General features: G+C 38.9%; 1 protein-coding gene across 1 annotated transcript in view; it reads left to right on the top strand.

Moving 5' to 3' along the window:
* The window catches only part of Pir (pirin), a 91,506-nt gene that overhangs the window by 55,580 nt on the left and 20,634 nt on the right, over positions 1-15,292 (top strand). Inside the window, exon 7 of the mRNA XM_047535968.1 lies at positions 13,721-13,765. Coding sequence (XP_047391924.1) covers positions 13,721-13,765 — 45 coding nt within the window. The remainder of the gene's footprint in view (positions 1-13,720; positions 13,766-15,292) is intronic.

The following is a 15,292-nucleotide window of genomic DNA, read 5'->3' as shown; positions in this document are numbered from 1 at the left end:
TACTGGGCGTGATTTTTCTGACAGTAAGTGTAAGAGCTCATGTGCTTTAACTGTTGTGTGTAATGCTTTTTGCTTCTGCTTTTGATATTGCTTCCCTTCAATCCTTTTTCTCCCTTATCCACCTGTAGCAGTGCCCTCTCTCTCTGTATATCCCAGATCTATCCTGGAATTAAATCTTGCTGTTCTTATTGCCACACTTACTTTCTACACTAACATGTGCATGCAGATATATGCATATATAGGGTTATTCTGTCATTGCTTTACTAAAATGGAATCACATTATACTTTTTTGCATCTTGTTTTTTTATGAATTATTTTTTATTTTTACAGACCTCATTTTGATTCATGGTACACAAAAGGGGTACATCTTTTCGTTTTGTTTTTTTGACTGAACAATACCTTATGGAAGTCCTTCCTAATCTACTCATGTGGCTCCTTTTAGCAGTGATGTTGTACATCATGGGCATACTACAATGCATTTAGCTATTTCCTATCAGTGGCCATTCACTTTGTTCTAGCACCTGGCTACTGCAAACTAGTTTGCTGTAAACACCCTTGTACATTTGTCTTCCCATATAGGGATTTTAATGGGACAGGTTTCCAGGGATAGCCAACAAGGTATGTACTTGTTCAATTCAAAAAAACATTGTCAGATTGCAGTAAAAAAATGGCAGCTTCCCTTTCTTTTCTTTTGGGGGGGTACCAGGGATTGAACTCAGGGGCACTCAACCCCTGAACCACATCCCCAGCCCTATTTTGCATTTTATTTAGAGACAGGGTCTCACTGAGTTGCTTAGGGCCTTGCTTTTGCTGAGGCTGGCTTTGAACTGTGATCCTCCTGCCTCAGCCTCCTGAGCTGCTGGGATTACAGGTGTGTGCCACCACCTAGCCTGGCATGTCCACTTTCTCTTAGCAGCATTACAGTTTCTCCATGACCCCATCAGCAGAAGGTAGATAGTTCACGTTCATTTTGGCTCTGCTTTTAGCTATCACCTCTATATTGCCTCATGAGAGAATGAATGCATGCCCATTTGCAAATCTGTACTGGAATTTTCTTGTTATTTTGAATTTTAATCCTGAGATTTGTTTTCAAACACATTTTTAAAGGAATATGAAGCAAGAGAGCTAAGACAACCAAGACATTACTTTCAGTTAGTGAATTCTGTCTCTCTCTCTCTTTCTCGCGTACACACACACACACACACACATCTGTGCTTCCATTTAATTAAGTGACAAATTCAAAGTTTTAGACTTCACTGTCCAGTACTGGGCAACAATTAATTCAAGTATTATAAAGTAAGTATTATTTGCCAATTTTATGGTCTCAGCCACCTGCAGTAAAACACACTGGATAAAATCTTATGCTATACAAATTTTGTTATGAAGTCATTCAACTCAAGCTTACCCTTTGTCTTGTATTTATTTACTTATTTTTTACTACTTTTCCAGGTCAAATTCTATCACAAACTCCAAGGACTGTCTAAATTTATTTTATTTGAATGCTTTGTTGCATCAAATATTCCTTGAACTATGAAGAACATTGGCTGGATACTTGACATGTTTTGTTTATAATATTTAGATGACTTTTGTTACTCATGGTAAAAGGATTTGACATGGATATCTGGGTTATGTTTGGTTTTTGGCATACACGTTGCAGTCTAATTGATTTAATGTCGACTTGGTTGTATCATTAGCAGACTAATTGGATAGAAATAGAAGTACATACTGCTACCATCTCATCCCTGATACCACCCAAATGCCTGTGTCCCAAGGGAAGCCCAGTTAGGGAGCTCAGAGCCATTTTTCATGAATTAGGCTAGGTTTTATCTGAATTCCTTCCCATAAATAGTATTAGAATTGATTTTTACCATCTTTTTATTTCTTTTGGGCTGGGCATGTTTCCGTTGGGTTGTGCTAATCTCACCGAAACAGATGTTTTATACAGTGATGATTTGGAAGTCAGTTGATATCAGGAATTGAGCTGGACGGTGCATCACTTACAAAGAATCCAATTTGTCGAGTCTCTGACAGTACCAGATTCCTTTCACATTTGGCCACACGTTTTTCACATTAGTTCTTGGCTAAAATAAGAATAAGTAGGGTTCTTTTGTAGTGACTTTTACCATCTCTTGCAAGGCAATCTGATTTTTCTTGCATAAACTGATACACAGATAACACTGTCTATTATCATTCATTATGAAGGACATAAATCTGTGTTTCTAGGAAAAATATCAATCTTTTCCAAGAAATTTATGCCTTCTGGTCCTCATGTTCCCTTTGTATTCTGACTGACTACATCAAAGTTTGGCCCTCAGTAGCCTCTGTTTATTTTCTCCATCTTCCTTTGCAGCATCTCTACTTCTGGGTACTTACAAACAAGCATGATCTGGAAAGTTAAAAATGTAGAAATGTTGTAGTATGGAAAAAGTTGGATTTTGTGAATCTTTTGTTTCCCTTACCTTATAACTTTTGTTGGGGGGTACCAGGGATTGAACTCAGGGACCCTTAACCACTGAGCCACATCCCCAACCCTTTTTATATTTTAGAGTCAGGGTCTCACTGAGTTGCGTAGGGCCTTGCTAAGTTGCTGAGGCTGGCTTTGAACTTTCCATCCTCTGCCTCGGCCTCCCGAGACACTGGGATTATAGGCATGCCTCACCAAGCCCAGCCCACTTTATAGCTTTTCTTTTGAATATTTGTAGGTGAATAAACAAGATTTATTTAGAGAATATATAGTCACTTCCTTTGTGATAGGCAGAATAAGCACCCCCCCACCAGATATTTATATCTTAATCCCCAAAACCTACAAATATGTTATGTGGCAAAAGGGACTTTGCAGATATGACCAAATGAAGGCTCTGGAGATGGAGAGTGCTATATTTTGGATAAGTGTCTCCCAAAGGCCATGGGTTGAAGGCTTGATCCCAATCTGTGGCACTATTGGGAAGTAGTAGAAACTTCAGGAGATTGGGCATAATGGGAGCAAGTTAGGTCACTGTGGATGTGTCCTAGAAGGAAATATTGGGATCCTCGTCCCTCTTCTTTTCTTTCTCCCTTCCTGGTTGCCATGAGGTGAGCAACCTTCTCTGCCATGCACTCCTGCCATGATAGTTTGCCTTGTCACAGGTCTGAAAGCAAAATGACCAACTGACCATGGACTGAAATCTCTAAAACTGTGAGCCAAAATAAATTTTCCTCTTTTAAAGTCAATTATCTCAGGTATTTTGTTGCAGTAATGGAAAGCTGAGTAATACAGAGAGATTAAGCTAGATAATTCAGGTGGGTACAGTGTCATCACAAGAGTCTGTATACATGAAAAACGGAGACAGGGAAGTCACAGAGAAGGAGGTATGACAATAGAAGCAGTGATGTGATTGTGATTTATTGAAGCAGCAACAGGAAACTAATATAACCTCTTAAATATTGTCAATATATTTTTGCTTCTATATTTACCTTTAAAGGGAGAGAAAAAGGAAAGGAACCAAATCTTCTTCATTTGATTTAAAAAGTAGATTTTAATGCTCTGTATCAGTAACTACTTGGTAAATCACAGTAAGGTATAAATAAACCTTATTGTATTAGTTAACTATATGCTGTATAACAAAATTACCCCAAAACTTGGTTCCTTAAGTCAACATGTAGCATCTCACAGTGTCTCACAACCTGACTGAGTCCTCTGGCTCAGAGACTATTACAAGGCTGCAGTGAAGGTATCAGCCAAGGCTGTAGTCATGAGCCTCACCTGGGAAGGATGCACTTCTAAACTCATGCTTATGTGATTATTGGCAGCATTCAGTTCCTAGAGGATCGTTGGCTAGAGTCTGTTCTCTGTTCCTTGCCACATGGCCTCTTTGTAGGACAGCTGTTATGGCTTAGATTTCGAATGTCCCCCTTTAAAAGCTCTTGTGTTGAAAGCATGATCCCCAAAGTAGCAAGGTTCAGAGGTAGGACTTTCAGGGTATGATTGGATCATGAGGGCTCTGACCTCGTCGAATGGATTAATCCACTCATAGCTGAATGGACTCTCAAGATGTGGGACCTAGTTGGAGGAAAAAGATCACTAGGGACATAATATGGAAGAGTTTTATCTTCTCCCAGTCCCCACACCCCACTTCCTGACTGCCATAAGTTGAGTGGCTTTCTTCCACCATGCCCTTCTACCATGATGTTTCTGCCTTGGAGCCAGCTGACCATGGACTAAACCTCTGAAACTATGTGTCAAAATAAACTTTCCCTCCTCTGAGTTGTTCTTATCAGGTATTTTGTTCACAGTGGTACAAAGTTGACTAACAGGGCAGCTCACACCATGGCCTCTGGCTTCATCAGAACACACAAGTGAGAGAGTAAAAGAAGACAGGTAAAATGGAAGTCAGAGTCCTTATAACCTAATCTCAGAAGCGACATCCTGTCACTTTTGCTGTATTCTGCTGATTAGAAGCAAGTCACTAGGTGTAGCCCACACTCAGGGTTACACAGGGCAATATCAGGGGGCAGAAATCATGGGTCATCTTATAGTCAACTGCAACACTTATGATCCTGGTTAAAATTATAATGCATTTTTCCATAAGGTCAATGACTCAAAAATGAGTCCTGACTCAAAAATGAGTAGTGACTTTTTTTGTTTTGTTTTGTTTGTTTCTGTACTGATAATTGAACCCAGGGTTTCATGCATGCTAGGTAAGCATTCTACCACTAATCCATACCCCCAACCCCTTTTGATTTTTTAAAAGTGATTTGAATAAGTCTGAAGAAACGCATGGTAAGTTTTCCTCAGAGTTCCTGCCTGAATGTCTTTTCATAGTTATTCTCTACTGTTAAGGAGAATACCCCAAACATGAATGATTCATGTAGTTTTTTAGATTTTGGGGTGTTTCCATAGAGATAGTGAAAGCTGATTTTATTCACCACACCAAATACATGATTTAAGTCATGGATAGTTTTTGCAAAGCTTTCTAGTTAGAGTATTCAATCAATTTTCCTCATATTTAAATATACATATAACATTTATGGATGTAAATCAATAAGTCTTCAGAGCAGTGATGAATGGGAACCAGAAGTGGAAATGTAAAATTATTCAGCAAGAAGTTTCATATCATTTTCTTTGGATGAGTTGTCCATGTTTTCTCATATCAATTTCTAGGAGCTCTTTATATATACAGAATACTAATTATTATCAGTTATTTGCATTGCAAATATCTTCTCCCTTTTGCCTTCTCATTCTTCTATACTATTATATCGTCTATATTTTAATAAATAAAAAATGTTTAAGTGTATGAATCTATTCCTTGATGATTAGTGCTTTCTGTGACTTCTTTAACATTCATTACCTAACTCAAGATCATGAAAATGTGCTCTGGTTTAAGAAGTGCTTTGTTGGAGCCTGATGTGGTGGCACACACCATAATCCAGCTTGGGAGACTGAAGCAGAAGGATCGCAGGTTCAAAGTAAACCTCAGCAAAAGCGAGGCACTAAGCAACTCAGTGAGACCCTGTCTCTAAATAAAATACCAAATAGGGCCAGGGATGTGGCTCAATGGTCAAGTGCCCCTGAGTTCAATCACCAGTACTGAAAAAAAAAAAAGTGTTTTGTCGTTTTGCCTTTCATGTTGATGTATTTACTCACCTGGAATTAGTTTTCTTTTTAAAATTATTTTTAATTGACAGATAAAATTGTATTTATCATACACGACTTGATGTTTTGAAGTATCTGTATCTTTATATATCTTGTAGAATGACTAAATCTAGCTAATTAACAAGCATTATGTAGTTATCATTTTGTGGTGAGAACACTTAGCTCTTTTCAAGAATATAATACTTTGTTATTAAATATAATCACTATATATAATATATATATAATGTGAAAATAGATCTTTTAAACTTACCAATACTAACTGAAATTTGTATCTTTTGATGGGATTGGTTTTCACGTATGGTGAGATACAATTGCATTTTTTAAAGTATAGTTTTGACATACAGGAGAAAGTGGCAAAAAACGAGGGATGAGGAATGTCACGAACTAATCATCATAGCTAAAATTTACTAAGTGCCTCCTGTTTGCCAGAAACTGTTCTGAGAACTTTACCCAATCCTCACAATCCCTTGAGGTAAGGAATGGGGTTGTTTCACTTTTTCAGATGAGGAAACTGTGGTACAAAGAAGTTAAGTAACTTGCCCAAGGGCAATTAGCTAGTGAGTATTAAGTCTGAGATTCTGGGCTGGGGAGATAGCTCAGTCGGTAGAGTGCTTGCCTTGTAAGCACAAGGCCCTGGGTTTGATCCCAAGCACCAAAAAAAAAAAAAAAAAGGCTGAGATTCTAACCCACATGGTCTGACTTTTCACTCTGATTCTCAATTGCCATCTTGTCCTGCACACAAAAAAATTAATGGCTCTTTAGCGATCAATACTCTATTAGTAGTGCCTTGGGCATATTGGCAAATAAACTCAAGATATTTCAGATAGGTAAAAAAATGAGTATTGAAAAATTTTTAAAAACTTAATTGAGTAAATAATTTTCATTGATTTAAAAATTATATTGTTTTCCCAATATATCATCTTTAGATGAAGAAAACAGTTTAAATGGATAATCAGTATAAAATAAGAAACTATTCTAAGAATTTAAACACATTTCAAGTTTTATAGCAGTGTATTTTTTCATATTTTGCACATACTATTTAAAAATCCTTTTCCCTTAAAAATAGTCAACTGTCTAAACATGTCCTAAGATAATCTTAGGAGTATTTATGACATTCCCTTCTAATTTCAAGTTTCTCTTTTTTTCTGAACCTTTATTTAGCCCTCAAAATTCTGTATATTTTAGAACTTAATATTCTGTAAGCTTGGCTTTACTCTAACTTCAAGTGCTTAAAATCATTTGTTTTACAGCTTGTAATGTAATTTTGTGATTATGTCTACATATCTGAATTATTTTCTGAGCAATTAGAAAACCAATAGTAAATACTGTGTACTTGAGGATGAGATATGTTCTTTTGAAATAAAACCAAGAAATAATGCATGTATTACTTCAGTTCAAAATTATTGTATTAAATAGCTTCTTAGTTAGAAATCTTCAATGCTTCTCTGTAGGGTTAATCTTTAAAGAACAAGATATGCTCCCAGAGGATTCTTATACATTTTCTTCTTTCTGTTTTATTGGCAGAGTTTATCCTGTAGTGGGCTAGTTTCCATTCAGGTCACACAGAAGGTTGTCTTCTGAGAATTAACATTGTGAAGAGCTTAAATTGTTAACACATTTTCCATTCAAAATGTTAAATTTTATCTATTTCCCAGTTTTTCTGTTAACCTTGGAGTAATGAATATTCAGTATTATAAATATGAACCAAACTGTGACAATTGTTTTTTCTGAAAGATAGGATCTTTACAGATGGCTCTTAATGTTATATGCCCAAGGCTTAGAAGCAAAGTCTGTAAAATGATCAATGATCATTCTGTAATGCATGAACTATATCTATTTTCTTTTTTTTTTTTTTTTTTTGGTACTGGGGATTGCACTCAGGAACACTTTACCATTGACCACTAAGCTATGTCTCCAGCGCCCCCCCCCCGCCCGCTTTTTTTTTTTTTTTTTTTTAATTTGAAATAGGGTCTTGCTATTGGCCATAAACTTGATCCTCCTCCCTTAGCCTTCCAAGTTGCTGGCATGACAGTTGTGTGCCACTGTGCCTGTCTCTACATGCAGTATATTCTGATTACATTTTATTCCAGAAAGCCAATTGTCTCAAGTGTCATTACTCTTGTAGCATGCAATATAGTTGGGCATTTTACTTTTGATGTCACTCACCAAATTTGGCAAAATGGGCATTTTCTTGTTTTCTTCAGATAGAATTCCCACAAATTCATGTAGAATAACCTCTTTCCCAGATTGCACAGCCACGACATTGACACCTCTCTTTCCCTTGCTGTTTATGGATAGTTACAAGATGGGGGTTAAATGACTATTTTTGGCAAGCTTATAGATCTTATAGTGAGCTATCAGTTTCTTTAAGACAGAAATCCTATCTTACATCACCAATTCTAGACTGCAGTGTTCAATGGTACACAGACAACATTCTAAGTGCCATACGGATTTTGATGAGGACATTCTGGAAAACAGTCCCAAAATGTTGAGCTCTTGACTCTGTGTTTTGGGAAATAGGACCCTGCCAAGCATTGCTCAGTGTCTTATGCAATCTGAGAGGGGACTACTTGGCTTGGTGTTGACAGGAGCGTGTGGTCATCTCTGGAACTGTGATCCTTCTCTGTCCTGGGTCACAGCCTCATCAGAAGTATATAACCTCCTGACCTGCAGGAATTTGGAGCAAAGTGGAAAATGAAGGAATGGGCAGGAAAGGGAACTGTCTTTAAAAAAAAAAAAAAAAAAAAACCTCCTAAGTGTCAGGCATCGTACAGAGAAGGATAAAAACATATTACACACATACGTCTATGTACATTTTTATATTTGTACACAGACACACACGGTGCCACTTAATTATCATAATAGCCCTGTGTTGTACCTATTCTTTCCTTATTTTACAAACCAGGAGACAGGTTTGAAGAAGTGTAGAGTGTGATCCTAGGTTTCCCCATGAAATCTGTGAGGATTTTTATATCTATGCTTCCTGCCTGTGTTCGTATTTGTTGTTGTTTTATAGTTACTTGGTTGGTTGGTTTTCTGTTGCTCCACAAAGCTCCAGCTTCCACCCCTCCTCAGGAAGGGTATGCTGGGTTAGAATTAAACATGGAGACAAAACAATCAGAGGCTCCATGATAATGGTGAAGAGGTGCAAGATCAGTTTGAAAAGAGTCTGCCAGCTTTAGGAGTTTGGACTTGTATTTACTGGGAGAACAGGAAGCCATTGAAGGTTTCGGGGATGGGAGAATTTGGTGTGTTTTTTTGGTGGTTCTGAGGATTGAACCCAGGGGCTCTCTACATCTCCAGCCCTTTTCAAAACAAATTTTTACTTTTTAAAATTTATTCTTTTCGTAGTAGAGATTGAATCCAGGAATACTTTACCACTAAACTACCTCCTCAGCTGTTTTTATTTTTATTTTGAGAAAGGGTCTCTCTAAATTGCCCAGGCTGGCTTCCAGATTGTGATCCTCCTATCTCAGCCTCTATCTCAGTCTCCTGAGTCTCTGGGATTACAGGCGTGTGCCACCATGTCTGGCTCCCTTGAAGGGTTTAAGTGGGGCTTCTAGAAAGTTCCAATTCTCCTCGTGTAGAAAACTAATTGGGGTCAGTTAGGGGACATTTCTTTTACCTGTATAGTTTAATCTTAAAAGAAAAGGAGTGGGGAATGTAGTTCAGTGGTAGAGTGGTTGTCCAGCTTGTGTGAGACCCTGAGTTCAAGCTCCAGCACACACACACACAAAGTGAAATAAATATGTGTTCATTATTTCATCCTTTGCGTTCTTCCTTTTTTTTTTTTAAAGCCAAAGCATTGAAAATAAATGAAAATTCTTATCTAAATTTAGAAGGGAAGGGGATTAGCAAACAATCTGGTCTAATGATGAGGGAACAGCAAACAAACCTGAACTGAGGTACTTTCTACAAAATAACTGGTCTGTACTTTTTTTTTTTGGTGCTGGGGATATGAACTCAGGGCCTTGATGCTTGCAAGGCGAGCACTCTACCGACTGAGCTATCTCCCCAGCCCTGGTCTGTACTTTTAATGACAAAAGAAAAAAAAAAAAAAAAAAAGACTGAGGGTCTGTTTCAGATGAAAGAAGGTTAGATGTGATAGCTAAGCACAGCATGTGACCCTGGAGTGGATCCTGGCCTAGAAATTTGTTTTTCTTTTCTCCATAAAAGGCATTATTCTGAAAATTGGAACAATTTGAATATGTAGATAATGGTATTATATCAATGTTAATTGCATACTTTTTTATACTTGGGACTGGGGTTATGGCTCAGTGGTAGAGCGCTTGCCTAGCACATGTGGAGGTACTGGGTTAGATTTTATTGATAAATAAAATTAAGGTATTAAATAAAAATAGCACTATACTTTTGTAGGAAAATAGCCTTGTTTTTTGGGAATACATACTGAAAATTCTTTCAGGGTAAGAGGCATCATGTCTGTAAGGTACTTGGAAATATCAGAAAAAAGAATGACATTTATAGCAAGAAAAATGATCAAGTATGATAACACATTGGCTTTGGGGGCATCCCGGTGAACGGTGTATGGCAATTGTCAGTATTATTTTTGCAGCTTTTCTGTATGTCTGAATAAAAATTTCAAAATAATTTGGTGGAATGAAGAGGAGGAGGAGAAGACCGAACAGCTCTGCCTTCTGTCCCATGAAGTCAGGCATTAAGTCCACGGTGAGGTATTTGCCTGTGGAAACCAAATGCAAGGACTTCTGGGGCATGCTTTTAGGAACCACAGCTGTTTTGAGTTCTGGCAACCAGTGCGACCCAGTTTGATTCTTTTCTTGACCCCTGTACCCTCTCCTCTCTTCCCCAGAGCTGACTTCTATTATGGATTTGGTGTGTCAACACCATTTTCTACTTTTTCTCCAGATACATGTGGATGGGGTGGTAAATTCACAGGAATAATGAACTCATAAGACTGAGGAAGGATCCTGCCCAGTGGTGTGCATGCCCGTAATTCCACTGGGGAGACTGAGGCAGGAAGATTGCAAGTTCAAAGTCAGCCTCAGCAATTTAGTGAGACCCTGTCTCAAAATAAAAATAAAAAGAGCTAGAATGTGATTCAGTGGTTGAGCACCCCTGGATTCAATCCTGGATTCCAAAAAAAAAGACTGAAGAAGGAGGGAAATGATCTAGATTAAGCCAAAGAATGCAGCCTAAGAAAAACTCTCACTAGAGATGTTTGCAAGAATTAGGAACCTCCCTGGAAATGAGAACAAATCCCACAGAAATGATTTACATAATTAAAAGAAACGTTGTACATTTTTTTATGTTTGGCTGAAGGACGTCTGACTTATATGTGTTGCTGACTTAACTGTCCTAGGGGGCCAGAAGAAAAATATGACCTCCATCCCAACTCATTTTATTTGTTATTGCCTAAGGGAAGGGAAGCGCTTCCCTGCTGCAAGGAGACAGTAGCTTGGCAACCATGTTTGTAGAAGAGAGGAAAATGGAGGGATGTGACCTCTGACCAGCAACAAAATTGTGAGGGTGGCATCAATTCCTGGTGCATGACATAAAAGGGGAGGAGGGTACCTGAAAATCTCTGAGGACAACCCTTTGCTGATGCAATCCTGCTCTTAGCAGAGAAATAATTCTAAGGAAATGTGGTTGTTCTTAAATGTGTAGTATGCTTTCACATACTTTGGCATTTGCTTTCTTTTGTGCTAGCCTTAAGAAATAATACTTAATGGAAATTAAACAAGGTTTAATAGAAACTAGTGCAGGTGGTCACCCATGCTGAAAAGAAAAGAAAGAGGAAATTGCCCACTCTTGGAACTCCATTACTGCTAACGTTGTGCTTTCCAACCAGTAACATGAATTATAGTAAACTGGCAAAAGAAGACTCTATATCCTAGTAGACTACTTTAACAGGGAGAAAAAAAAATAGGTAAATGCATTTAATAAACTGACTCAGTCATTCCTTTAAGCAAATGTTTGGTACTTCTGGGTAAAAAAAATTTTAAACAAAACTGACCTCGGCAATTATGTTTGGACTAGATTTCTGTTTAGAGGGTAAGAGGGAAGCAGAGGAGATGGAGGAGAAATGAAATTAGAAAAATTAAAATGATACCTTTACTGGGAGCCTATCCCAGAGATCCTGCCTGGATCCCTCCTGGCTCGATTTGGCCACTCACACTCATAAAATCAAGATGAAAAAAGGCGAAAGATGGAATAAAGGAAAAGTGAATTCTGTGCATTTTGATGAAACTGGGGAAAAGCAGCTAGATTGCTTCTCTTGGCTGGCCGCACAGAAGCAGTTACAATTCATAAAAACAAAAGCCAGAGTGATATACATATGTAGATTTTCTTGGCCTGAAGAGGGGACAAAATGGGACAAAGGGCAGGAAATACACATATGCAAACTTAGTTAGTCCTCTACACAGACTAGGCAGGGGATATTCTCCATTCCCAATTTTTTTGTCAGGTCACACAGTGCAGGGAAGCCCCTTAGGGCATAAGGAAGTTGTTCCTAGTTCAGAGGGGAGGCCTCAAATTCAGTCTATTTCAGAATGAGGTTTTATTTGGTATTGAAAAACACTGAACTTCCTCATGCTGAGTGGAGATCTTTCAAAGCTATGCAGTCTTTCCCATGGATGAATTATTGCTCTGTGTTTTGACAAGGAAAGGAATTCAAAACAGAATATTTTGGCAGGGCACGATGGTGCATGCCCATAATCCCAGTAGCTCAGGAGGCCAAGGCAAGAGAATCTCAAGTTCAAAGCCAGCCTCAGCAATTTAGGGAGGCCCTAAGCAACTCAGTGAGACCCTGTCTCTAGATAAAATATTAAAAAAGGGCTGGGGATGTGGCTCAGTGGTTAAGCGCCCCTGGGTTCAATGCGTGGTATACCTCCCCACCCCCCAAAAACCTCAGAACATTTACTTCTATTTTTAAGCCATTATATTGTGCATAAAAGGAAACAAACCAACCTTTAAGTACAAATACCAAATTGCTAACAATATTTATGTCAGAGTAGCATGAGGATTGTAGAAAGATTTCCAGTTTAGATGGTCCATACTTTCATATCTTTAAAATAATGTTACTTTTTTTATAATCTCAAAAAGTAAAGTCGTTTGCATTTTGAAAATTTCCAGTGGCAATTTTTTTTTTTTAACAAAGCAAGCTGAGAAGAAAGGGATTTTGTTGTACAGTATAATTATAAATCAGGCTTAATAGGAATGGGAAACTCAGTATCCATTAGAAAGCCGAGTGTGCTACAGAGCCTGGCAAGTGTTTTCAGCATCTACCATGAACCTCCCTCCCCAGAGTGGTGCACTTGAACACCCCTCGCAGGGCCTTGTTCACTTTTACATCTGCCAAGTGTGTGTGTTTGACCAACCTTTGGATTTTCTTAAGAGTCCACTCGTGTTAAATGTTATCAGTTCTTTTCTTTTGGGTAATCTTGTGTGTTCGAACCCACCCAACATAACCATATCCTTAGAGTGTATTTGATCCTCCTTACTCCTTCTGTGCCTGCTTTTGTGTACTCTGTCACTGTGTTGTTGACTCCCACACAGACCCCAGTCTGGGCCTATCCTTCCCACCAAGAACGCTGCCCTATATTTCATTTCCAGATTGTCTTTTCTGCTGAAGGCACATGGACAATTCCAGAGATTTCACAGGCCATCTGAAACCCATTAGTCCCCTAGGGGTTTTTGCATCCTTACATCCTTGGAATTGATAAGAAAGAATGAGTTCACTGGAAACTAGAATTCAACTAAGTACAAAAAAAATAGTTGTAGCGTTATTTACCCTTCAAACTACCTGGAGGCACAGCAAACCCAAGACAAATTAGAGTGTTTCAGTGAATAGAACTGGAAGGAACAATTTGTTTGTTAATATGACTTTTGGCATACAGATATACCGCCAAGTGAATTGTACGCTTTCTACTTTGGGTGGCTGTTAAACATTGCGAGCGAAGTAATTTGGGTTTAGAAGTGTGTGTTTGTGTATGTGCACATGTGCTTGCATGTGTTTGTAAGAGGACATGCATGTGTGTATTTGCTTTATATATATTTGTTCCTTTTGTCATTATGGACACTAACATTTTAATGTTGCTGGTCCTTTTCCAGGGTGGACGAGTTTCATTTATACCATATCTGGAGATGTGTATATTGGTAAGTTATAGGCATGTCATTTTGGCTTCAACTGCAACTTAATTTAAACTACTGAAGGGATAAATGGTAGATGGAAACTATTTTATATAATCAGATACACCAGTCCTCTCTGTATCCCAGCACAGGTACACTCAGGGCAGGGTGCTCATGACTCCAGAATGTTCAGTGAGAGAGGACTATATGAATACCATTCATGACAGCCATTTTGCTGTGGCCTCTGTGCAGACATGTTCAGGCATGATTATGTGTGTTATTATCTCCCTAAGAGGTTGGCAACCTCCATACTGATAAGGGGATGGAGCTGTAATGGACTCCAATAGGAGCAGGAATCTATCTCCTGGGAGGTGAAAGGAGGTGAATTAGCAGTCCCAGGTACCTTTGAAATATCTCAAAGTGGGTTTTCTCCTACTCTAAGGGTTGTGTATGCATAGCTTGTTGAGTCTAGTAAAAAAAGGGAAATTTGAGAACCAGTTAACTCATTTTTTATATGGGGAACGTGAAACCTAAAGGAAGTTATTTAACTTGCCAAGGGTACGCATTGGTAGACCAAGGCAGGAAATGGTTGTAGCAGATGCTGTTAGTGCTGCACCTATAGCCCTGGGGCTGTACATCCTCAGGACCAACTTCCAATGGCCAGTATCTGTGCTACTTTCTCTGAACCCCTGGAAGGCTGCTTTGCCCCAGACAGGCAGGATGAGAGTGCTGGAGAATGAATATTCTGAAAGCTACCTGGCTCCTCAGGTAGAATAACCCGGAGGCCTATGTGAGAGACCTTTTCCTAAAGTTTCCTGGTGGGAGTGAGTCTGATGACTTGCCCTTCATTGTCTGCCTTCTGTTCCTGTCTAAGCCTCCTAACTTCTGGTCTGTTGTTCCCTGGAATCACCTCCCAAATAAACTTCTTGCACCAGAATATTCATCTCTAGCTGTGCTTCTGGGAAAACCCACAGGTTCTCCTTTTCTGCTTCTCAACCCTGTGGACAACAATCGGGTGGGGGAGGGGTAAGATCCCAAGGTGCAGGCCAAGAATCTCTGTTTCCGAGACCCTCTCTGGTTGGATCCTCGCCACCTGCCTCCTGCAGGTGCCAGCAATGAACTCCCAGGGGCCTTAACATGGCCACCTCTTTGGGCAATACACTCTAAGTTCCAGGACAACTGGCTTGCTAATATCATCTGCTCAGAGTTCAAAGGCTACACCCAGAGCTAGTTTAAAGCATTCTTTTTTTATTTTTTTGTACCAGGGATTGAACCCAGGGGCACTTAAACACTGAGCCACATCCCCAGCCCTTTCTTGTATTTTATTTTGAGACACAGTCCTTGCTAAGTTGCTTAGGGCCTCTCTAAGTTGCTAAGGCTGGCTTTGAACTTTCAATCCTCCTGCCTCAGTCTCCTGAGCCACTAGGATTATAGACATATGCCACCATGCCTGGCTAAACCATTCTTTATATTTTCCAGAAAGAGTGCTTAATTACCTCAAGTTTTCTTCTGGAAATAACAGTATTTTGAACTTATTCCTAATATGGATTTGAT

The sequence above is a fragment of the Sciurus carolinensis genome, chromosome X (genome assembly GCF_902686445.1).
Source record: "Sciurus carolinensis chromosome X, mSciCar1.2, whole genome shotgun sequence".
Classification (NCBI taxonomy): Eukaryota; Metazoa; Chordata; class Mammalia; order Rodentia; family Sciuridae; genus Sciurus; species Sciurus carolinensis.
The sequence above is the reverse complement of the archived record's forward strand: the minus strand, read 5'-3'. Positions and strand labels throughout refer to the sequence as shown.